Source organism: Ziziphus jujuba, chromosome 4, assembly GCF_031755915.1.
Source record: "Ziziphus jujuba cultivar Dongzao chromosome 4, ASM3175591v1".
Taxonomy (NCBI): domain Eukaryota; kingdom Viridiplantae; phylum Streptophyta; class Magnoliopsida; order Rosales; family Rhamnaceae; genus Ziziphus; species Ziziphus jujuba.
Window position 1 is genome coordinate 12,052,325 of NC_083382.1, and position 25,357 is coordinate 12,077,681.

Genomic DNA, 25,357 nt, shown 5'->3' on the forward strand with positions numbered 1-25,357 from the left:
TTAGATTAACTAAAAGAACAAAAAAAAAAAAAAAGGAAAACAGGGGACACACAATCTTCATTGTGCGTCACCTATTAACAAAATTAAAAAAAAAAAAAACCAACTCAGTTATGTTGCTTTAATATTTTCACTGGTTATTTGTAGTTGAAATAAAATTAGATTGACTTAAAGAACCAAAAAAAAAAAGAAAAAAGAGAACAGGCAACGCACAATCTGCATTGTACGTCGCCTGTTACCAAAATCTTTAAAAAAAAAAAAAAAAAAGAAACCAGCTCTGTTATATTACTCTAATATTTTCACTAGTTATTTGTAGTTGAAATAAAATTAGATTGATTAAAAAAAAAAAAAACAGTTGATGCACAATGAAGTATGTGTGTCGCATGTTACAAAAATCTAAAAGGTAAAAAAAAAAAAAAAAAAACCAACTCAATTATGTTGCTCTAACATTTTCACTGGTTTTTTGTAGTTGAAATAAATTAGATTGACTAAAATAACCAACAAAAAAAAAATTGAATCCAGAATCTCTTACACTCTGAAGGAATCACTACATCGACAGGCCAAATAACTTGGATGTAATAATACAACAAGAACTAGCTAATATAGTTTTAGGCGATGCCTTCTTTTAACAAAGAGTCACCAAATAGATGAAAAGGTGATGCATTTGGAACAATTGTGTCGCCTTTTCACTTAACCAATTTTTAACTTTTTTTGAATTTGAAAGTTGTCTTTAGTAATTTTTTTAATTTTGCAAATATGCTTTTTTTTTAATTTGTAGATGAGCAATCAACAAAACCAATTAAAGATTAAAAAAAATAATAATAAAACATGGAATAGGTGATGCGTTTTAATAGAATTGCATCGTTTGTTGCTTCAATTTTTTTTATTTTTTTTCAGAAAAAGCAATTTAATACACTTTCAATTTTTAAAAACAAGTAAGCTATCATTGACCATAAACACATAAAAGTTAAGCTCATTTAACATGCTTATGTAGATAAATTGGTCAATAAATGCTTGTTGAATTAGAATTCTATATTCGGTATCCCATCTCAAATTAGGTCTTGAGATGTTTTGTGTTTCGTCTATACACATATATGTGAATAATTGAGAAGAGCATTGACAAAACTATTTTTTGTTTTTAGATCAATGGAGTTTATGTTCATTGGATTGCTACATGAATATATTTGTAGATGAACAATTAAAAAACCATTTAAAGATTATAAAGAAAATATAAAAATTAGAACCAGCGACGCTTTTCGACCATAATGCATCACTTTATCTCACAATTCAAGAACAAGCGACCCTTCTTGAAGAGAATGCGTAGTCAACTCTCAATTAAAAGAAACAAAAATTTTAAAAGACATGCAAATTTTATAAAGAATAAAGGTGTACTTGAAAAACAGAAAAATAAATAGCAATCTTTGATATTTTTCTTTGCATTTTTATGAAATATTTTCAGTTTTTATTTGTAGATGAAAACTAAAAAATGAATCAAAGAAAAAAAAATTTGAGAGAAAAGGCGTGTTTTTGCCATTTTTTGAAAATTTTTGATGCATTTTAAAATTTTGACGTGTGCCTTTGAATTGATTTTCTTTTTAAAAACTATATCAAGTACACTATCTAATAGATATTACATTTGGAAGCAATCTAAGAAAGACTTGAAGAGTGGGATATTTCGGGTTTCATTTTTCATTTGCCTATGTTGTCGTCGGCCGGGAAGTTGGATTTCTATGTGTTCCGTGATTTTTTGGTTTTCTTCTTTCTTCGTCTCCATCGTTTAGGTGAGTTTGTTTTTTCTTTGTGGTTGGCGGAGACATGTGGTGGGTTGGGTTGTTTTTTTTTTTTTTTCATTTTAACCGCAGGTTAGGGTCGTTGGGTTTTATTAATCTTGCTTTTGTAGAAATTTTATTTGTGATACTGCTTGACATTGTTTTGCTAAATTCAACAAGTATTTTATATTGAAGATCAATTTGATTCGAGATGATCTGCTGTTTTAACTTCATCACAATATCGTACTTTTGTTGAAGAAGATGTTCTTGGAGATACTACGATGGCTCACAATCCATTTGTCATATAGTTGCCAAGTATCGATGAAAATGATAATAAGGATGAATGTGAGAGTGCCTATGTTTGTAATGACTGTAAAGGGATATGGATAAACAATATCTTCTAAATAAATTGGTATGTATATTTATTAACTTATGTTTTAAGTAATATTTATAACATTTACTATTATTTATTTAATTATTTTTTTGATCCACTTCATTATGTGTTTTTCACTTTTAATTAGGAGAAATGCGCCTCACCAAATCTTAAGAACGATGGTAATATTCTTTAAATTTTCATGTACTAAATTATAAATTTAATAATGATTAATATTTTATTTATTTTGCATAAGTGTTAATAAGTTTTTAAATTTTTCCATATGCAGTATGAGGGTGTAATATCGTTAACAAAAGGACATTAACTTCCATCTCAATGAGTGTACATTCATGAAAGTTTAATTAATATTAAATTTGTTATAAAAAAATACAATAGTTTACAAATTATATAAAAATATGTCAATGAGATAATATTTAATTTATTTGATAATTAATTTGTTATGAAAAATATTTGTTTTAAATTTTTGTATTCTAATTATTTTGGATGAAGTTAGTTTTAGTTTTTTTGTATTTTAATTATTTTTATATTTTTACCATTTTAATCACTTTTCACAAAAAAAAAGGCGCAGAAAAAAGAAAAATTATATTTGTAATTAACATGTAGATTATTTGATTTTTTTGTTCTCTTTTTTCTGTGCCTTTTTTTGTTTTTTTTTTTGGCTTTAACATTCTTGTTAGTCTATAATTTAAAATGAAAAATATACAGATTAGTTTCCATAAAAAGATTGATGGCTAAATTTTCGTTATGAACACGAGTCATGCATATATATTCTACCAACCGAGAAGAGCAATAGTAGACATTGTTTTTTTTTTTTTTTTTTGGGTTCAAAAAATCAAAAATATTTTTCGATTGCAACCAGGCAAAACAATTATATATATGTTGTCCTCATTATACAGGGGAAAAAAAAAACAATTAGTAATTTTTTTTTCAATTATTCATTTGCAAAACAATCAAACTAGTTTTCAAAGTTCTAAAACAAAAGGAAAAAAGATATTTCAAATGCATATATATATATATATATATTAAATTTCGAGTATCATTAAACCTTTGATAAATAACTGCTCAATAAATAAATAATTTCTCCAAAAATAAAATTATTTGGTTCCAACTCACTAAATGCATAAGATGATAAATTTTTAGAAGGTATTTTAGGACCCATTATATATATAAATTAATAATTGATTACATTTTGGTAAAAACAATATATATAAATATATATATAGTTAGTCAAAAATAAGGTTCATCTTATGTTATAAAATTAAGATCCAATTTTGACAACTATTGAATTACATCAAATGTTTGAATTTAAAATTTAGAAAAATTGTCAAATATGGATTTATTGACAAAATAAAATCATATTTAAAGAAAGTGAACATTGTCAAGATTCAGTAATTAATAAATGTAATTTTTAAATCTTAATTCATAATGTGATGCAAGGGCTAAAAAAAAACTCACGTTAGACATCATATTAAGGTCTTATTTGATCCTAATTATAATCAAGTTCAAATAAGGTCCTTAATATAAGGATTAATGTAACACCCCGTCCCGAAATACATCGGAAATTCTAAAATTTGACCAAGGTTGACCGGGTTTAACTGTCGTTGACCAAAATGGGCTCAAATGTTGACTTTTTGTTCCTGATGGAATTTCACATTGACAGAGATACCGTTAAAAAGTACACGTTGTCACGAGTCCATAGACTAGTAGCACGTTGAAAACGGAGCTACGGTTTGAAAGTTATGAGCAAAATAAGTTGAAGTCCAAACTATCCAAAGGGTGCCGGAGTTGACTTTTTGTTCACACAAAGTTGAGCTTTGACTCATGCATGGTTGTGAAGTACTCGTTGATACGAGTTCATAGACTAGCGGCATGCTTAAATTGGACATCTGGTTAAAAAGTTATGGACATGCGAAGTTTTCCAAATACCGTAATATTTTAATATATTTGGCTTGAGTGAACAGTGTCACCCTCGGGTGGCTTTTATTTAGGCAAAAATGCATGAGCCGGCGGAAGGAGAGAGAAAGAGGGAGGAGAGAAAGAGAAAGAGAGAGCTAGAGAGAGAAACCAACCGGCCACCGCCGTTCACCCATTACCGGCCATCAGAACAGTACATGAGCCACCGCACCTTGAAGCCCACCTGAAAACCGACCGGCCAGCCAAAAACCATAGCCAACCGGCCCCCGATGCGCCCAGATCGAGGCTTTTTTCGGTGGCGGCGCTGATTCCTTCAAACCCCAATTTCTCCCTATTCCGACCACTGTTTGCCTCACCGCCGGTCTCGTTGAGTTACCCATCACCAGATCTACCTTCCCACCAAAAATCAAGGCTAGTGGCCACCGGACGCACCGCCGGCGGATGTATTTGGTATTAAGAGAATTTCCATCTAAATTATATTGCCAATGTATGTTGTTTTAATATATGTTTGGGTGTCAAAAATATATTTGGGAACTAAAAGAAATTGTGATTTAATTGTATTTATTACGTATGAGCAAGGTGTTTTCATTTAATTAATTGTATTTGGGTTTTAATATTATTTTTGGGCATAATTTGATTTTAAATATTTCAAGAAAAGTATTGGTTTAAGTTTGGTGGTTTCAAATCATATAATTATGCCATTGGAATATTATTTGATTGATTTTATGATTTGGGGAGAATTATTTGTATATTATTATTAATGGATTTATGCTGGTGTTGTTAAAGAAAAATGTGGGATGGTGAATTTGAAAAAATGGTATAATTCCCACGGTGAATTTTGGAACAATTGTTATTTTTTTAAAAATAATATGGTTATTTGTTTTAGACACACTCATATAGTACTGGTGTTCTGTACTATGTATGTGGATGAGCGCGCAAGTTATAATGTCTCCCGTGAGTTGCCATTGGACCGAGGGTAGGCAAGTTTGATATTGGCCATAAGTCGCCCCCCTCCATGGCCGGGATGACGGTTTAAGCAGCGACGCTGTCGGGACGCCGAAGCGACCGTATGCAAGTTTTTCTCTTTAACCTCCCGTTACATGGTGCTTGGGACGCTGGGTATCGTGGGACATCACTGGTATATAGTGTGGTGCGTCAAGTAATTATTTTTCTGATATAAATTTCAATTCCTAAAGTTTTAAAGCAGTATTTAAATTAGAATGTATTTAATGTTGTTTTTATTATTTATTTAAATTTAAAGCTTTACACAAATTTTATGAAATTGATATCGTGATTTTATTACCTATTCTCATAAATGTTTAAAAGTTATTTGCCTTGATTTTATCATTTAAATCGTTTGGTATTTTAAAATAAATTCTATTATATTTTTATCATTTGTTTTATATCGATGTTTAAATTGATTTAAAATGTTTCTTTGATTATTTCATTGATTTAATTAATAAATTTTATAATTTATATATTGGGTTTATTTTTGTTCTTATGCCAAATTTCTTTAATATAAGTTTATTTATGATTTTATTTATTGTATCCAATGATGTCTTATTCTATATTTCCATTATAAATTTAGATCCTTAAATTCTTGTATTTTATTTGAAAGTTATTTGATTAATTATTCCTTGATTTTTGGGGCATAAAATATTGGGTTTTGCGAAAATGTTTTAAAAGGGGAACCTTTCCAACGGAGTGAATGGTGAGGGTTTTGAGAGAAAATATTATTTTTAATTAATTATTATTTATTTACTTATTTATTCTTAATTAATCAAATGTACTATAATTTTTGTTACTATTATAATTGTACAGTCGATAAGGTCACTCACTAAGATGATTAGCATCTCATATTTTTAAATTCCATTCCCCTAGATCCAGGTTGGGAGACGTTGATCGTCCGAGGTGAACTCGACGTCTCAGTTCATTGCCGAAAGTCCAAGAAGCATTTCTTTCCTTTTTTCCTCTCCATGTTGTATTGCTTCTTTATCTGACATTGTATTAATTACACATTTATTTGTATAATGCTCTGTATACTGCATTGGACATTTAGTTATTAATTATGCACTGATTTCATGTTATTCATTTGGAGTGTTGTAAATTTGTGGAATTAAATTGTAGTAATGTGGGAGGAATAAGGTGGTGTTTATAGAAGTGTGTTTTCAGTGCAAGAAATTTATGGTAAGTCCAACCCTTAGGGGAGGTTCTGCCGGATTTTCCATTAGAAGGTTCGGTAGGTTTCCTTGGGATCAAAGCTTGTCTAGGGTTTCGGTGAGGAATTTTGGACGGGTCCTGACAATTAATGTAAGATTTTTCTTTTTTCAATCATTGCATCACATTAAGAATTGATATTTAAAAATATATTTATTAATTACAGGTCTTGATGAAGTTTATTTTCTCTAAATAGAGTTTTTATATATCAGTAAATTCATATTTAATCATTTTTTAAATTTAAAATTCTAATCCTTAATGTGATTCAATAATCATTATGGGTGGACTTTACTTAAAGTTTAACAATGTATATATATAAACATTTATAATACATATTAGGGAAATTTTACTTAACAATTTTTATTTTTATTTTTTCAATTTAGCTTTTTCTAAAATATGTGTCATCTTTAATTATTTGTAACTCACACATCATCTTGGACATATTCATTTTATTTTGTAACAAATAATTGCTTAAATTACTACAGTTTGAAAGGCCAAGAAACATTGGTTAAAATATAACTGTTATGTGGATCATTATCATTATGGATGATCATATTTATTAAGCCTTGAATGAATATAAGAATAGTTTTTTTGAGCTTTTGTGAATGTATGTTAGTATTAACTTTTATCTATTTATATGTTAATTTTAAGGTTCTATATGTACAAATTAATTTTTTACCTTCTATATGCACAAATTAATTTTTTACTTTGTATTTATTTATTAGTTATAAATATCTCTTTTTTTAATAAATAGTTATAAATATCTAATGGTAGAATGAAAAATACATATATAATTATAATTAGTGCAATTATTTATTATAAACATAATAATTTTTTAAAGATTAATAAATATTTATTTATTGATAAATTAATAAATTATTCATTTATCAAAAAATAAATAATCTGTTTAAATTAATAATTTTTTTATAATCACATGAGTATATTTTGGGTATTTTATTTTAGAGGTTTTAATGCATAAGGTTTGGGTTCTCGAACATCCTGTGAAAGCAAACAAGTCATAGGGCGTTGGAAGGGTCTCAATGAACTCAACCTGTTCAATAATAACATTCACAGTGGTGGAATACCACCATTTTTTGGGAGCTAAACAGAGCTAAAATTCTTGGATTTTTCTCAGAATAAACTCTCAATAGAGATACCCAAAAACTTGACAAATCTCCAAGTTTCTTCAAGTCTTTGTTTCTCGCACAATCCTCTCTACAGGGCGTATACCAAAAGGAAGTCAATTTGACACACTTGACAGCAGTTCATACGAAGGAAACTTGGGATTGTGTGGTAATTTTGTGGATATTGGATATGGATCGTGTGCTAGCAATTGGATTATTTATTGGGCAAATTGTGATTTCAAGGAAGTGTAAGCGGTCTGCCAAGTGTTTTAGAATAAACATTAATTCATGAAGAAGAAAGATATGGGTGAGGCGCAGGAAATGATGTCAACCAGTCACGTAAGAAACAATCTTCTTTATTTATTTATTTTTAATTATTTACAATAATTTTTTTTACATGACCGTATGTGGGGCATCGAGGTAAGTTCCGTTGGGATTTTCCAGGTGCACTCAGGTCTATATCTCGACGGTTTCTGGAGCACTGGTTTCATTGGTAGCTCTCCCAGTGTTTTTAGCTCTTAATTTCACTCTTCTACCAATCCATAAAACAGATTGGTCTTTTTCTTAAAATAATCTAATTTTATTTATTTAAAAAATTTAATTTCATAAATCAATAATTTCCAAAGGACTTTGAATCGAAGACTTTTCCATGGACCTTGGAAAATTTCTGATCTGCAAAGTGTAAGTGTACGAGGAAGAAAAGCAAACCATTCACTGAAGAAGATGAACATTTTTTTAAATATAAAAACGAAAGTAGGAGAGTTTTTACGTAAATTTACATGGAAGTCCAGTGTTACTGTGTGAGATGTGCGAGAAGAAAATTTTCGTTTTCCAATTTATCACCAAAAAAAAAGAAAAAGAAAAAAGTTTCATATGGCCTTCAGTAGTGCTGAAGCATGGAATTGAAGAGAAAAAGCATAGATTTAAAAATCTGATCATCATATGAATTCCACTTATAAAGTTTTTCAGATTGATTTCCAATGTTTTAATTTGATTCATGCAATGACTTTTCCAACAACATATTTGTTGTAGACCAAGCCTTTAATCTTTCATTTTCTTTACAATATTTTCTTAATGACAAACCATATATAGATTATTATATGAATTACTAGCTTTTCTGGATCTTTTTCCTTTAATTATCTTATTTGTTGTTATAATCTAGAAGTGTATATTCCAATTAGCTCAAGTTTCTCATCCAACAACTCAATTGGTAATAACCATAATGATAACCTCCGGGACTTGGGTTCAAAATTTGATGTTAAAATCCCCCTTCCCAATTTATTGCAAAAAAGTATTTAAAAAAATTTCACATGTGGCTTGCAATAGCAGTGAAGCATGGAATTAGAGAGAAAAAGTCTAGCTTCAAAAGTATGATTGTAACACCCCGTCCCAAAGTACGTTGGAATTTTTATACGTTGATCGAGGTTGACCGAGGTTAACCGTTGATCGCGAGGTCAAAATTTTGACTTTTTGTTTCCGATGGAATTTTGCATTGGTCGAGGCACTATTACAAAGTACATGTCATCCTGAGTTCGTAGACTAGTAGCACGTCGAAATCGGAGCTACCGTTTGAAAGTTATGAGCAAAACAAATTGAGGTCCAAATTGTCCAAGAGGTGCCGAAGTAGACTTTTCGTTCGTATAAATTTGAGCTTTGACTCATGCATAGTTGTGAAGTACTCATCAATACGAGTTCATAGACTAGCGGCACGTCTAATTTGGACATGTGGTTTGAAAGTTACAGACCTATGAAGTTTTTCTGAGACAGCATTTACTATTTATGGATCTGTATGTGTGTAAACAGTGATGCCACATGTCACAAAAAATGGACCCACCCATGAGTGCACAATGGGACCCACCCGTGGCACCCACGGGCGTTTTGACTGGTTGAGAAGGGGAGGGAGGAGAGAGAAGGAGAAGGAGGAGAGAGAAAAAGGGGAAGGACCGGCCAACCACCATTCACCTATTTTCAGCCACCAGAATAGTACACGTGCCTAACCACCATGACCCACCCATCAAAACCAGCCAGCCAGCCAAAAATCACGACGCTCCCGGATCGGGGTGTTTTTCGGAGAGCGGCCTGTTTCCTTCTCCAGCTAACTTCTCCCAAACCAGACCTCTGTTTGCCTCATTGCCGGTCCCATTGAGTCCACCATTCCCCAATCTACCTTCCCACCAAAAATTACCAGTAGTGGCTGCCAGACGCGCCGCCGACGGTGATGGGTTCTGGCGACCACGGCGCCTAGTCGGGAAATTGACTTTCCGGCGAGTTCCTAGTTACACCGCCCATCCTTTTCCACTAGTTTCGACCCTCTGAACCCAGATTTGAGGTTGGTTTCCTTCAACTCGCTACTGTTTGTGTGATCCGAGGATCCAAAACCTGACACCTTTCCGACGAGATTCCGGCCACCTCGGGTCCGATATTCGAAAAGTGAGTCCAGATTCGTAATCTTCGTTTCACAAGCTCCTATTCAGTATATTACTCATAAATTTTGGTTGTCGTTTGTATTCGCTTCCAGGGCATCCATTTGAAAGTTACCCGATTAAAATATTAAAATAATTAGTTTTGTGTATTGTGGATATTTTAGGTACACGTGTGGGTAATGGAGTTGATCCTACAGAAGATCTTGATTGATATACGTGCTTGAGGTGAGTGACCCACTTTCAAAATTATTTTGGGATGTTAAAATATATATATATATATATATATTTAATTAGTTATTTGAAAAATATGTTTTATGTGTTGAATGTTTAGTAAATTTATATTTGGAATCTTGATGCCAAAATTGAATGAATTATAATTATTTGTGCATCAAAAAAATATATTGATTTCAAGAATTTTATGGATATAGGATTTTATTAATAATTGTTAAATTTTATTATTGGAATATTGTGTAATTAGAAAGTTTTCATGTGAATTTTAATATATGTTTAATATTTGAAGGAATTTCCATTTAATTTTACAATGCCGATTTATAATGGTTTTAATATATCTGTTGTTGCGAAAAATATATTTGGGATTTTAAAGGAATTACGGTTTAAGATTTTTAATTAATTATTGTTGAGTTTGATGTTGATTTTATAATGCATAACAAATGCGTTTACATTATTTTAAGAATATATGAATTTCATGTGGTTTTAATATTATTTTTGGTATGATTTGATTTTAAAGATTTCAAGAAAAATATTGGTTTAAGTTATGGTGCTCTCAAAATCTATATTTATGCACTTGAAATATTATCTAGTTGATTTTATGATATGAGAAAAATTATATGTTATCGATGGATTTATGCTGGTGATATTAAAGAAAAATGTGGGATGGTGAATTTGAAAAATGGTATGATTTCCATGGTGAATTTTGGAAAAATTGTTATTTTTAAAAATAATATGGTTATTTGTTTTAGATGCACTCATACAGTACTGGTGTTCTGTACTGTATATGTGGATGAGCGCGCAAGCTATAATATCTCCCGTGAGTTGCCATTGGACCGAGGATAGGCAAGTTTGATATTAGCCATAAGCCGCCCCCTTCCATGGCCGGGTTGACGGTTTAAACAGCAGCGCGACCGGATGCAAGTTTCTCTCTTTAACCTCCCCTCGGACGGTGCTCGAGATGCTGGATATCGTAGGGCATTACTGGTATATAGTGTGGTGCGTCAAGTATTATTTTTCAGATATAATTTTTTTCAAATCCTAAAGTTTTAAAGCAGCATTTAAATTAAATGTATTTAATTTGTTTTATCACTTATTTCCAATTAGTATTTTCTAAAATGTATTTATTCATATTTTATATCATTTATTTTAAATTAATATTTTTAAAATACATCTTGCCATAAAAATATTATATAGATTGGTTGAATATTTCAAAATAAATATTATAGTATTTTTCTACCACTTATTTTACATGATTTTTTATAATTATTTAAATTATATTTTTGATACTGTTTATTTTAGTTTATTAAATCAAATTTTATGAATTATATATTGAATTTCACTTTTATGTTATATTTCTTTAATGCAAGTATTCTAAAATTATTTTATTATATTTTATTCATATTTGAATTATTTAAATTTTTATTAAATTAATTATTCCTTGATTTTTTTGGGGTATAAAAGATTGGGTTTTGCAAAAATGTTTTAAAAGGGGAACTTTTCCAACCAAGTGAATTGTGAGAATTTTGAGTGCAAGTGTTATTTTCTAATAATAATAATAATATTATTATTATTATTATTATCGTTATTGATTAGTAGATCAGGTCGCTCACTGAGATGATTAGCATCTCATATTTTTAAATTCCGTTCCCCTAGGCTCAGATTAGTCGAGGTTGATCGTCCGGGGGCGAGCTCAACGTCTTGGTTCATTGCCGAAAGTTCCAAAGGCTTTTCCTTCCTTCCTTTCTATCTTGTATTATTTCCTTTTATCATTTATTGTATGAAATTTCATACTTAATTGTATTGTATAATGCTCTCTATATTGATTGGACACATATTTATTGAATCATATATTGATTCCCTGTCATTTACTTGGAGTGCTGCAAATATGTGGAAATATATTGTAGTAAGAAGGGAGGAATAAGGGGATATATCTAGAAGTGTTTTTCGTACAGGATAATTTTGTAGTAAGTTTAACCCTTAGGGGAGGTTCTGCCAGATTTTCCATTGAAAGGTTCGGTAGGGTTTCCCTGTGATCAAGATTTATTTAAGGTTTCGGTGAGGGATCTTGGATGGGTCCTGACAATAATCATCCTGAATTCTATTGATAATGTTTCTAGATTGACTTCCAATATTGTAATTTGACTGATGCAAGAATGTGGCTTAGTACTTTGGATTATTACAATATTTGGACACAAAGATGATATATTATTATTATTGTTATTATTATTATTATTATTATTATTATTTTTCTGTGGAAATAAGTTCCCTTGGCGAAAAGTTTCTAATTGAATTGGCAAACAATTTGTTAGTTTTGTTTCCATCTATTTCTACTAGCTATTTGAATTCTGCATTACAAATTATACAACTCTCTAAGACACAAAACGTTCCTCATATTCACTAAACAAGTCCGAAAGATCATTTATTAATGTTGTAATTATATATACTTTTTAAGTATGAAGACCTTATTTCAGACAGAGCACCGATCATCTGTAACACCCCGTCCCAAATCGCACCGGAATCCGTGCACGTTGACCGAGGTTGACCGTTGACCGAGCGGGTCAAAAATTGACGTTTTGCTCCAGTTGGAATTTTGAGTTGACCAGGGTACCGTGGCGAAGTGCATGACACCCTGAGTTCGTAGACTAGCAGCACATCGAAAACGGAGCTACGGTTTGAAAGTTATGGGCGAAACAAGTTGAGGTTCAAACTGTCCAAAAGGTGCCGGGAGTTGACTTTTTCTTGAGATGTAATTTTGTGTTGACTCTTGTACGGTTGTAAAGTACTCGTCGATACGAGTTCATAGACTAGCGGCATGCTTAAATCGGACATTTGGTTAAAAAGTTATGGACGTTTGAAATTCACCGGATACCGTATTATTTTATATATCTGGCTTAAGTGCACACTAACGCCACATGTCAGCTTCTGATTGGTCCACGTGGCATGAACAGTGTCATGCAGGGGTTTTTATTTGATAAAATTCTCGAGGAAGAGAGAGAAAGAGAGAGAGGAGAGAGAAAGAGAGAGAGAGAGTCCGCGGGCCAGCAAGGTTGCCCTCCTCATTTCCGGCAAAACCTCCAAATTTCACGGTGAACGGCCGCCGGACGCGCCCGGATCGGACGTCCGAAGATTGGCGGCGAGTTTTTCCTTCCACCGCCGGCCACCGCAAAGCGACCCACTTCCGGCCATTTTCCGGCCACACGCGCCGTACACCCATCATCCTCTCCTCAAGTCCGGCCGACCCACCAAAAATCACGGCCATCGGACCACCGACGCGCCGGGATCGGAGCATTTTCCGGTGAGGGGCCGGAAATCTTCAAACCGGGATTTCTCCGCCGTCCGGCCTCCGTTTTGCTCACCGCCGGTCCCGTTGGGTTGCTCTCCTCACGATCTATAGATCTACAAAATTTCACGACCAACGGCCACCGAACGCGCCGCCGCCGGCGACGGTTGCCGGTGACCGCGGCGGCTCGCCGGAAAGTACTGTTCCGGCGAGTACCCAGTTTTCCGGCCGTCTCTAGTCCGCTGTGTTCGACCTCCTGAACCCGAATCCGGCATCCGTTTCCGCCAATTCGCGACGGTTTGGGAGAATTGCGGAGCCGAAACCCGAAAAGCTTTCCGGCGAAATTCAGACCCCGTCGGGTACGATCATCGGAAATTAAAACCGGATCAGTGATCAGCATCACTCGAGCTTCGATTCGGTATATAATTCGTAAATTTTAGTTATCGTTTGGTGTTCGCTCCCCGGGTACCCATTTGGGAATTATCCGAATAAAATATTAATATTTGTGATTTGGTACTGTGGATGTTTTAGGTGCACGTGCGAGTAGCGGAGTCGATCCCACGGAGGATCTTGATTGAGATACGTGCATAAGGTGAGTGACCCACCTTCAAATTAATTTTGGGAATTTAATTGGTGAATATATTATGTGTGATTTAAATATTTGGAATTTAATTTCTATGTGCCAAATATTTATTGGATTTATTGTGGAATTATTTATGAATTTATTGGATTTAAGAAAATGTGCATTTTACAAATTTATGCCATGTGAAATTATTTTATGGTTTTGAGGATTTTGAAATTGGTGTGGTTTTAATGGTAAATTGGGCACGATTTGATTTTCAAATATTTCAAGGAAAATATTTGGTTATGTTGGTGATTTCAATTTTGATAAAATATGCCCATGGAATATTATGAGATTTGATTATTATATTTCGAGAATTATTTATGCTATTGGGAAAATGTGGATATTTGAATTGATGGATTTGGGAGTTGGTGGATTTGAAAATCATGGAATTTATGGTATTGATTATAAAGAAATTGTGGAGAATTTCCTGGTTCAAGCGGATGGATTATGCCCGCTATGCTTATGAAAAATGTGAAATTTGTTTTATAATTTAAATTTGTGGATTTTATGATTTTTAGATGCACCGTGCACGTACTGGTGTTCTGATTATATGTGATATGGTATATGTGATATGGATATTGTGCACACGGATATGATTAGCGCGCAGGTGGGTGTGAGTAGCGCGCAGGTGATATTATGAGGGTGTCCTGTGGTTGCCATCGGATGAGGGTGGCCACCCCCCATGGCCGGAACACCAGGTTAGCAGCGGCGCAGTGGGACGCCACGTGACCGTATGCCGGTTTCTTTCTATAACCTCCTGTCTGGCGGTACCTCAGGACGCTGGGTACTGTTGGCGCCACTGGTATATAGTGGGTGCATCAACTGGTTTTCGGAACTATGTTTTAAAAATAAAATGTTTTAAAACTGTATTGGAATTAAAATTAATTATTATTGTTCGGATATTTATTTGATGTCTTGGTTTTCGGGGAATATGAGTAAAGGGTTTTGTGAAAATGTTTTAAAAGGGGAACCTTTCCAACTGAGAGAATTGTAAGGGTTTTGAGAGAAAATATTATTTCCAAATAATTATTATTTATATACCTATTACCGTGGTATTATATTGTATAGTAGTAGGGTCGCTCACTGAGATGATTAGCATCTCACACTCTTAAATTCCGTTCCTCTAGGTACCAGGTTGTCGGTGTTCACTCGGAGCAGACTTGATCTTCCTCGCTGTATTAGTTCGTACAGTACCTTGTTCTTCTTTTACTGCAGTTGTAATATTTCTTTCACTCTTGCTGTATTCTATACTTTGTAGTATGTCATAAAGCTCTGTATACTGTATGGGACACTTATGTTTTTAAATTGCACTGGATTACTGTATTTTTATTTTGGAGTGCTGAAATTTGTGGAACTAATTTGTAGTACTGTGGGAGGAATAAGGGAACAATTATAGAAGTGCGTTTTCAGTGCAGGGAATTTTGTGGTAAGTCCATCCCTTAGGGGAGGTTCTGCCGGATTTTCCACAGGAGGGTCCGGTAGGGTTTCCCTGGGATCAGGGCTTGTCTAGGGTTCCGGTGGGGAACTTTGGACGGGTCTTGACATCATCCATATCAGTGCTTAACAACATATGTTTTTCCCTTTAAATTTTTTATATTAACAAATGACACCGTACAAGCATCTGTTTCAATTTTGTTTGTTTTTTTTTAATATTTCGGTCCAGTATTTATTGCAAAACCGTCTTTTATTTTTATTATTATTATTATGGGTTGGCCATCTTTTCCAACTCCATTTTTGTCTATAAAACTGACCTCTATTTCCCTCCTCAGTCACTCCATCAATATCGAACATTAATTTCCTCTCCAAAAAGGGGAAAAAAAATCATGGACTTCCTACCACTGCGTCATCTTCTTCTTCTCATCATCACTTCCTTTCCTCCTTTTCTGCAGCCACTTTGTCATGATGATGACAGCATTGCCTTGTTGGAGTTCAAGAACAGCTTTAATATAGCCAAGTTTGCTTCTGCAAATCCTTTTGCGTATCCCAAAGTTTCATCCTGGAGACTAGAAGAGAATAGAGATTGCTGCTCATGGGATGGTGTGGAGTGTGATACTGACACCGGTCGTGTAGTTGCTCTAGACCTTAGTAGCAGTTTTCTTCGTGGTTCAATGAACTCCACCAGCACCCTCTTCAACCTTTCTCAACTTCAAAGGCTTAACCTTGCTGATAATAATTTCAACTTCTCCCAGATCCCTTCTGCAATGAATCATCTTTCAAGGTTAACATATCTCAACCTTTCTGCTTCATATTTTTATTGTCAAGTTCCATTTGAGATCTCACAACCATCTAATCTGCCTTTCCTCGATCTGTCTTGTAATGACTTGGTATTGAAGAGTCCTAATTTGAGTAGCTTGGTTAGAAATATAAGTAACCTGAAAGAACTTCATCTTAGCTATGTTGACATATCCTCCGGTGTGCCTAGCTTTTTGGCAAATTTCTCATCATTAACATCCTTACTTCTAGATGGTTGCAGCTTGCACGGTGAGTTCCCAAATGGAATTTTTCTACTTCCAAACCTACAAGTCCTTGATTTGCAGACCAACCCTCATCTTATGGGTTATCTACCTGAATTTCAATCTAACAGTTCTTTTGAGGTATTGCTACTTCACAACACAATTTTTTCCGGGAAAATACCCTCTTCCATCGAAACCCTTCATTTCCTGGTTCAGTTAGATTTTGGAGCATGTAGGCTTTCAGGGTTGGTTCCATCTTCGCTTGGTAAACTAACCAGGCTTACTTCTTTGGACCTTTCTGGAAAAATAATTTTGAGGGAAATGAATTCCCTTCTTTTCTTCAAAACCTCACCCAGCTCACCAAGTTATGGCTTGAAGAATGTCAGTTAACTGGTAAAATTCCAGTTTGGCTTGGAACACTAACCCAATTAACTGATATTGGACTTTATTCAAATAACTTGCATGGCCATATCCCATCATCCCTTGGCAAACTAACTAGGCTTACCGATTTGAACCTCGCAGCAAACAATTTTAAGGGTCAAATCCCTTCTTTTCTTCAAAATCTAACCCAACTCTCTGTGTTATGGATTGGTGACAATCAATTCACTGGTGAAATTCCATCTTGGTTGGAAATCTTTACCCTTTTAACTCATTTAAATCTTGGAATGAATAAACTGCATGGTCTTATCCCATCTTCCCTTGGTAGACTAACTAGCCTCACTTATTTGGACCTTCAAATGAACAATTTGAAAGGTCAAATCCCCTGTTTTCTTCGAAACCTCACAAACATTGAACTCCTTAATCTTTGTTGCAATGAATTGAGCAGCACATTATACTTTGACATGTTTCTTGGCTTGAAAAAGCTAGATTCACTTCTTTTAGGGGGTAACAAGTTATCCAAATGTGTTCAAACTAGCAAAATGAACGCAGCTGCTTCAAGGTTACGAAGTGTAGGCTTGCGTTCATGCAATTTAACCAAATTCGCTGATTTTTTTAGGTATCAAGATAGATTACGATCGTTGTACTTGAATGGAAACAAGATACATGGTCGAATACCCAAATGGATATGGAACATAAGCACCGAGACTATGGCCTATCTGGAAATTTCTGACAATTCCTTGACAGGCTTTGAACAACCTCCAGTTTTTATTGCTTGAGTTCAATTGGTCATCTTAGATCTTAGATACAACAGACTAGAAGGCCAATTATCAATTCCACCACCATCCACCGAAGAGTACCAAATTTCGAACAACAAACTGAGTGGAGAAATTTCACCGTTCTTTTGCAATCTGAGTTCCCTTCGGTTGCTTGATTTGTCTAATAACCTGTTGACTGGTAAGCTTCCGCAGTGTTTTGAAAATTTCAGGAATACTTTACGGGTATTGAATATGAGTAACAACCAGTTTCATGGTAGCATTCCCCAAATGTGTGCAAATGGAAGCAATGTGAGAATGATTGATCTAAGCCACAATCAGTTCCAAGGACGTTTACCACAAATGTTGGCCAATTGTATGATGCTTCAAGTTCTCAATCTTGGGAATAATCGATTCAGTGATGTTTTCCCTTCATGGTTAGGGACTCTTCTGAACTTAAGGCAACTTATATTGCGATAAGGAAACATAATGGCAATCCAGTATTTTCTACTCTGCGCGTTTTTGATCTGTCCAATAACTATTTTACAGGTAAATTGTCATCTGAGTTCTTCAAAAATTTGAATGCCATGAGAGTTAAAGACGCTGGCAATTCATCATATCTGTTTGCAAGCATCACGAATTTAGAAACAAGATTCCATGAATATTACTTTGAAATTCCATACTCTATAACGATAACAAACAAAGGAATGTCATGCTTTATCAGGAGATCCAAAAAGTTTTTACTGACATTGACCTTTCAAGTAACAGATTTGAAGGATCAATTCCACACAGCATCGGAATCTTACAAAGGCTTCATGTGCTCAATCTTTCCAACAACATTTTCAATGGTAAAATCCCATCATCCTTGGGAAACATAACAGAGCTAGAATCACTTGATCTCTCCAACAACAAGCTTTCAGGACAGATCCCTCCACAACTTGCACAACTGACATTTCTTGAAGTCTTTGAGGTTTCTCATAACCATCTCACTGGACCTATACCCCAAATGAACCAACTTAGCACGTTTGATGTCGGTTCATACGAGGGGAACTTGGGATTATGCGGGAATCCATTGCCAAGAAAATGTGAAAGTTCAGTACCACCTTCAGGTTTAGAAGAAGAACAAGTTTCAAAATCTACATTAGAGTTTCATTGGATGACAGTTGTGCCAGGATATGTGAGTGGACTAGTAATTGGAATGGTTATTGGGCAATTTTTTGCACCGCAGAAGCATGATTGGTTTGTGAAGACTTTTGGGCAGCGGAAACAAAAAGGCAGAAGGAGGAAGAGGAATCCGTGGAGAAATTGAAGTTTAGGCAATCATATCATAATAATATTGAGTTTCTGTTGTTGTTGTTTTATTTTATTTTATTTTTTTAAAGATAATGTAACGAAATAATTGAAATTCTAGCTTAACAGCTAGTTTCCTTCCTTTCATAGTTCCGCAGCCAGTGAGAAAGGTTGTCAAATTGGTGTCTAACTAGCAGCCATTAAACATAGTTCTCCATTCTAAATCACCACTCCCTGCATCCTCTCCAATGACGTCGATGGTCTTTTTTGTAATTTTCTTTGTAGGATTCTTTAGGCGTTGTGACTGAAGTTGTTTTCTACTCATGTAGTCAATGGTTGTTGTGCGAAAAAATTTGAGCTCTGCCTCTTTGGTTCTGAAAGTGTAGTCAATATTTTTTTAATTTTATGTCAGATTAATGTCAGTATCACCTTCTTGTATGGTTCCAACAAATACTTTATGAAACTTGTATTACACCCTTTTATTATTTATTTTATATTTTAAGTGATAGTAAGGGTAAGAAAGTAAATTTATCATATAATGCAAGGGGGTTTGTATTTTTGTATTTGGATTGGCCTGCAGGAATTCCTAGGTTGGTCAGCATATACTGTTGTTCATTTATAAATTTGGTTATTCACATAAATCAAATTAACTACCTAGTAAATTAAAACCTACATTCTTATTGAGAATAAAACCTAAGGTGGTGCCATTAAAATTGCGAATTAAAAAGCTTGGGTTTTGCAATCATAGGGGAGTTTGGGTTAGTAAACGGAGTTGATAAGACTTTAAAAGAGACAGAATATGAATAAATGATATAACATGAATAAGATGTTAATATTTAAATGGTGAAACAGGTTAGATATAGAATTTTAATATTTAAATGGTGGAACAGGGATGGATACAGAACACCCATTAACGGACATGCTGGGAGGCATATGCTTGTAATCCTTTTTTTTCTTTTTTTTTTTTTGGGCGTAATGCATAACCTATTTACAAAAAAGAAAAAAAAAAACAGAATATGATAAATATTATGAAATAAAGGAATCTTAATTTAGAAATATATTCCATTCAAAATGTGGAAACCAATTGCATAGACGTCCAAAAACTGAAAAACAAATAAATAAATAAATAAAGAAAATAAGAAAATAAAAAAAGTTTTTTTTTTTATCATTTATAATATTTATTCCTCTTCAATGGTGTCTCAAACCCAAATATAATAATTTACAATAAGAGTATCTCTAATAATCGTGTTTATTGCTAGATTTTTTTTGTCACAGCAAAAAAATAGACAATTACTTGAAAAGATCCTTTTAAATGGGAATGTTTAAACACTTTGTCAAGCTAATGTTGCAAAAATTAAGATGATTCTCTATTTTTAAAGAGTTTATCGAATACTGTAAAATTTTTTTAAAAATATAATTTTCTTCAAAAAAATTTGATATAATATTTATAATTAACTAATAGTTGTACATAATCTTCTGTATATCACTCCAATAGATCTATCTAAACACAGTTGATTTGCCAAAAATATATATATTATTAAGATTACTCTCTACTTTTGGAGGGCTTATCAAACATCGAAAAGTTTCTTTAAAAGTATAATTTTTCTTAAAAAGTGTTTTTTTAAAAAGAAAAAACTTAATATTATATTTATAATTAATTAATAACCATAAATAATTTTCTATACATTACCATTAGATACCAATTTTAAAATTGACTGTATAATTATACTACTTAGACTTACACAATGTTAATTTCTATGCCATATGGATAATAATCAATATTCACTATTGAAAATGCTTTAAAAAATTTTATTTGCAATCCATATTTACATTTCAATTTTCACTTTTCTTTGTAAGATTGAGAAAGTATTTTATGTCACATGTATAAATTGTAAGGTGTTGCCTGTTCCAATTATATATTATAAGATAAAGCATCTTTAATGCTGAGCCATAAATTTTTTTTTTCATGTTTTAATTTTTTAATTTAACCAAATCAAAAAGGATTGATTTCATATACTTTTAAAATTTTAGATATGATTTTAAATTTCAACTTTTAAAATAATATGTGATTTTAAATTTCAACTTTTAAAATAATACAAAATTTAATATAAATATAATTTTAAATTTTAACTTTTCAAAACTTAATATAGATATGATTTTAAATTTCAATTTTTAAAATGATACAAAACCTAATAAATGTTAAAAGAGGATTAACTATATAAATACAACATGTATACACACACGTGTAAAATTCAACGTGAGAATTTTATTTATTTATTTATTATTATTATTATTATTTATCTTTGAGATTCCATTAAAAGATTTAAAATTCAATACTTGTGTACTAAGCTGTAAGATGTGGTGATACACAAAGCCAATCAGATAATGCCCCGTATCAATTAATAAAACATCCACGTTTAAAATGTAAATCAGTATGGCTGAAAAATTAAACGCCGTTTCAATTTTTCCTTTGCTTTTTCTTTTTTATTTATTTTTTGGTTTGGTTTTATTCAGACCTCTTTTCTCAGATCACGAACCAAGCAAACCAGATCTAAATCGGATAGGAGTAAAATTCAAAATCTAGCAAGCTAATTCATTAAAGTGCATTTTCATAACGACGCAGCAAAGATTTTTTGATTTTTTTTTTTCCCTTCATTTTGCATAACATTTTATTTTATTTTTTGTTCTTTGCTGCATATTATCTAAAGAACTTAGAAATCACTGTGACAGCCACCACTCAAGATCCATGGATCAAGTCAAAGATCAAAATAAAGCAGCAAAGATAATGAAAAACCAGAGCTAGCATATAAACTAAAATAGCATACCAGAAACTAATATAAAAATATATATTTAACGTGATTCGGTTATTGGCAACCTATATCCATGGGTACGCAAAGGAGAGAGTTTAGAATTAATTGATAAAGAGAAGAATACAAGCACTTCACACACCCGCTGTCCTTCACAGCAAGAGCAGAAAAGTTTCGTTCTATTTCGAAAACCTTCAAACAATGCCCTGTTTTTGTTCAACCCGAAGGGCACCACTCCCACCGTTCACATATATGGATCCCAGTTTATGTTTTCTATATAAAGCAATCTCACGTGAGAAACAAGAGAAGGCATATAATGCTTACACATCTCTGATTGAATTAAATGCCACATCACCTCATACTTGTCAAAGTAAGCGTCCCAAAGGCTATGTAAGTGTGGGACGTCCCGCTGCTATATGTATGTATTGGCATAAAATTTCCTGTTCAATTGGCGGCCAACACGTTGTTAGTTCTGTTTCCATCTGAATCTGCATTACAAATTGTACAACTCGAAATAAGAAAAATGTTCCAAAACAAAAGATGATTTAATATTAGCAAATGAAGCCGTACATGCCTCTCTTTCATTTTTGTTTTGTTTTGTTTTTTTGTTTTTTGTTTAGTATTTCACAGTCCAACATTATCTCTAGTCAAACACGTCTGTTTCTCCGTGGCTTGGCCATCTTTCCCGACTTCCATTGTTGTCAATAATAATGATCCCTTTCCCTCCTTAGTCCCACCATCAATATCAAATACTAGTTTCCTCAAAAAGACAAAACATGGCATTCCTACCACTGTTTATTGTTGTCAATAAAAATGATCCCTTTCCCTCCTTAGTTCACCATCAATATCAAACACTAATTTCCTCAAAAGACAAAACATGGCATTCCTACCACTGCTTCATCATCTTCTTATCATCATCACATACTTTGCTTATTTTGTGCAGCCACTTTGCCATAATGATGACAGCATTGCCTTGTTAGAGTTCAAGAACAGCTTTATTATAGACAAGTTGCTTCTAGAAATCCTTTTGCATATCCCAGAGTTTAATCCTGGAGAAGAGAATAGAGATTGCTGCTCATGGGATAGTGTAGCGTGCGATACTGACACCGGTTGTGTCGTTGCGCTAGACCTCAGCAGCAGTTTCCTTCATGGTTCTATAAACTCCACCAGCACCTTCTTCAACCTTTCTCAACTTCAAAGGCTTAACCTTGCTTATAATGATTTCGACTTCTTTCAAATCCCTTCTGCAATGGGTCATCTTTCAAGGTTGACATATCTCAACCTTTCTCATTCATCTTTTTATGGTCAAGTTCCATTTGAGATCTCACGACTCTCAAATCTGTCTTTCCTCGCTTTGTCTTACAATGATTTGGAATTGAAGAGTCCAAATTTGAGTAGCTTGTTAGAAATATAAGGAATCTGAAGCAACTTCATCTTAATTACGTTGACATACAGTGCCCAATTTTTTGTCAAATTTCTCATCATTAACATCCTTACTTCTAAGGGATTGCGAATTGCAAGGTAAGTTTCCGAATGTTAGAACATTAGAGATTTCCCTAAAACAAACCATTCGTGAACCTCATCTCCCTCTTAGCAGATTAGAGATTTCGAGGATAACTTGAAACAATTTCACAATATAGAAGAACAATCTTACGCCACTGAAAGCCAATTTTGTAACTACACATATTCTAATGAATTTTCATAAAATAAAATCCTAATTACAAACAATACTTCAACATTTAGGGTTTACCGTTGGTTTTCTAGATTTCCTGGTGGCGTCCGTTCGTGAGGTGTTTCCGGTGTCCAGCCAAAAGTTTTCTATAGTGGTAGGTGGTGGCTGTGGTTTTAGTGATAAATGTTGCATTGGGTTTGGTGTCCGTTGGTGTGGTTATTCGGGTGTAAGGTTCTAGATTTTTTCACACCAGTGTCAATGGGTTTTAAGAGGTGCTTCCTCGCATTCGTTTTTTGCGTTTTGGCAGGCAGGCCATCTTTCTGCTTGCTGGTTCATTTTTTTTTTTTTTCAGTGTGTTGTGCTTTGTTCGACAGTGGATCCTCAACTTTCTTCGCCACCGCCGTCTTCTTGGCTTCATTTTCTCTTCGACAGCCTTTCTTTGGGTGGGTCTTAAATTTCATTTTTGTACAATTGAAACAATAAAGTGAAAAGAGTAGAGTGTGAGTTTTGTTCGAAAAGAGCCATTTTAGAGCGAAATTTTTATAATTTCATCAAACTTTGGTTTGTTTTTGAGTTTCGCTGCGTCTAAAGAATGTAAAACAACTTGTGAGATTGTAGAGAGAGAGAAAGGGAAGATAAAATACTTTTCAAACCCCAAGAATTTAAAAGAAAATTGAACATACATTGGACAGCTGAGGATGACAAAAATAAAAAATTTACAATTGGGAAGACATATGCCTTTTTGTCGCCCATGAAAGAGGCACAAATCCTAATTCCCCGTATTGCATATGGATGGATTATTTATTGGGCAAATTGTGATTTTAAGAAGTGTAAGCTGTTTGCCATGAGTTTTAGGAAAACAAGAATTCAAGAAGAAGAAAGGGATGAATGAGGCTTAGGAAATGATGTCAACCAATCACATAACAAACAATCCAGTTCGTGTTTTATAGTTTTCCTAAGATTAATTTATTTTATTTTTTGTGTAGATCAAGTGGGTTAAGATGGGCGTTGGGCTTTAAAATTCAAATTTGGACCCACTTTTGGATTTTGAAGTTAAGAGAGCAGAGAACAGAAAAATTTCCAGAAATTGTTTTCTTTTTCTTTTATGGTTTTCATTGTTGTTCTTTGTGCGGTTGTGAGTGAATCAAATTGGGAAACACAAAGAGAAAGGGTGTAAAAAGGGAATTGGGTTTGTTTTGGTATCTGTGTGATTCCACCATTGTAGATCTAAAACTAGTCTTGTAAAAGTAGCAATTTCAATAAGAAAATAGAGGCTCTCTTCGGAGCAACGAGGATGCAGGCAATTTGCCGAACCTTGATAAATCTTGGGTGTTCTTTGTTGGAATTGTTTTAGTTTTTATACTCTGATTCCATAACAATGGTATTAGAGCTTGGATTCTTTTATTCTTTGTGATTCTTTGTTCAAGAATCTTGGTGAGCATTTTGGATTTGGGCAATTCGAAATTGTCTGCAAAATTAGAGCTTGAGGTCTTCAATGGCAAGGGAGATTTCTTGCCTTGGTGCAAGAAGATGAAGGTTGTGTTGGTCCAGATGAAGGTTACGAAGGCAATCGTTGGATCATATGGAGTATATGTTATCGAAGACATGAAAGTGGAGATTGATGAAATTGTGATGAGCACGATCATTCTCCATCTCTCTAACAATGTATTGAGGAATGTTGATGATGTCAAAACTACTTCGTAGATGTGGCAAAAGCTTGAACAACTTTACTTGGTGAGATCTCTGCTAGACCGAATACATTTAATTAAGCAATTTTTTGGTTTTAAAATGGATACCTTTAAAGATTTGGATGCTAATCTTGATACTTTCAATCGATTAATTTTGAGTCTTGCAAATTGTAATGTTGTGTTTGATGATGAACATCATGCTGTTATATTGTTAAACTCTTTGCTTGAAACTTATAGAGAAGTTAAGAATGCCATTAAATATGGTAGGGATTCTTTATCCTTAGAAACTATGCTGAGTGCAATTAAGTTTAGAGACTTGGAGTTGAAATCTGAATCTAAA

General features: G+C 33.4%; 2 protein-coding genes across 2 annotated transcripts; both read left to right on the plus strand.

Annotated features, from left to right (window-relative positions):
- Window positions 1-15,797: 15,797 nt before the first annotated feature.
- On the plus strand, window positions 15,798-18,869 carry LOC132803544 (receptor-like protein 9DC3). The gene is made up of 4 exons (XM_060816755.1): window positions 15,798-16,692; window positions 16,833-17,367; window positions 17,611-18,021; window positions 18,329-18,869. The coding sequence occupies exons 1-4, from the start codon at window positions 15,798-15,800 to the stop codon at window positions 18,867-18,869; spliced, it is 2,382 nt and encodes a 793-aa protein (XP_060672738.1).
- Window positions 18,870-22,534: 3,665 nt separating this feature from the next.
- Window positions 22,535-25,033, plus strand: LOC132803545 (receptor-like protein 6). Its single transcript, XM_060816756.1, has 2 exons — window positions 22,535-23,058; window positions 24,757-25,033. The coding sequence occupies exons 1-2, from the start codon at window positions 22,535-22,537 to the stop codon at window positions 25,031-25,033; spliced, it is 801 nt and encodes a 266-aa protein (XP_060672739.1).
- The last annotated feature ends 324 nt before the right edge of the window (window positions 25,034-25,357 follow it).

Coding starts and splice junctions, on each gene's coding strand:
- LOC132803544 (XM_060816755.1), top strand. CDS start 15,798: ATGGACTTCCTACCACTGCGTCATCTTCTTCTTCTCATCATCACTTCC. Junction 16,693..16,832: donor GTTGGTTCCATCTTCGCTTG/GTAAACTAACCA, acceptor GTAAAATTCCAG/TTTGGCTTGGAACACTAACC. Junction 18,022..18,328: donor GGGACTCTTCTGAACTTAAG/GCAACTTATATT, acceptor TTCAAGTAACAG/ATTTGAAGGATCAATTCCAC.
- LOC132803545 (XM_060816756.1), top strand. CDS start 22,535: ATGGCATTCCTACCACTGCTTCATCATCTTCTTATCATCATCACATAC. Junction 23,059..24,756: donor AGTCCAAATTTGAGTAGCTT/GTTAGAAATATA, acceptor TCTTTGTTCAAG/AATCTTGGTGAGCATTTTGG.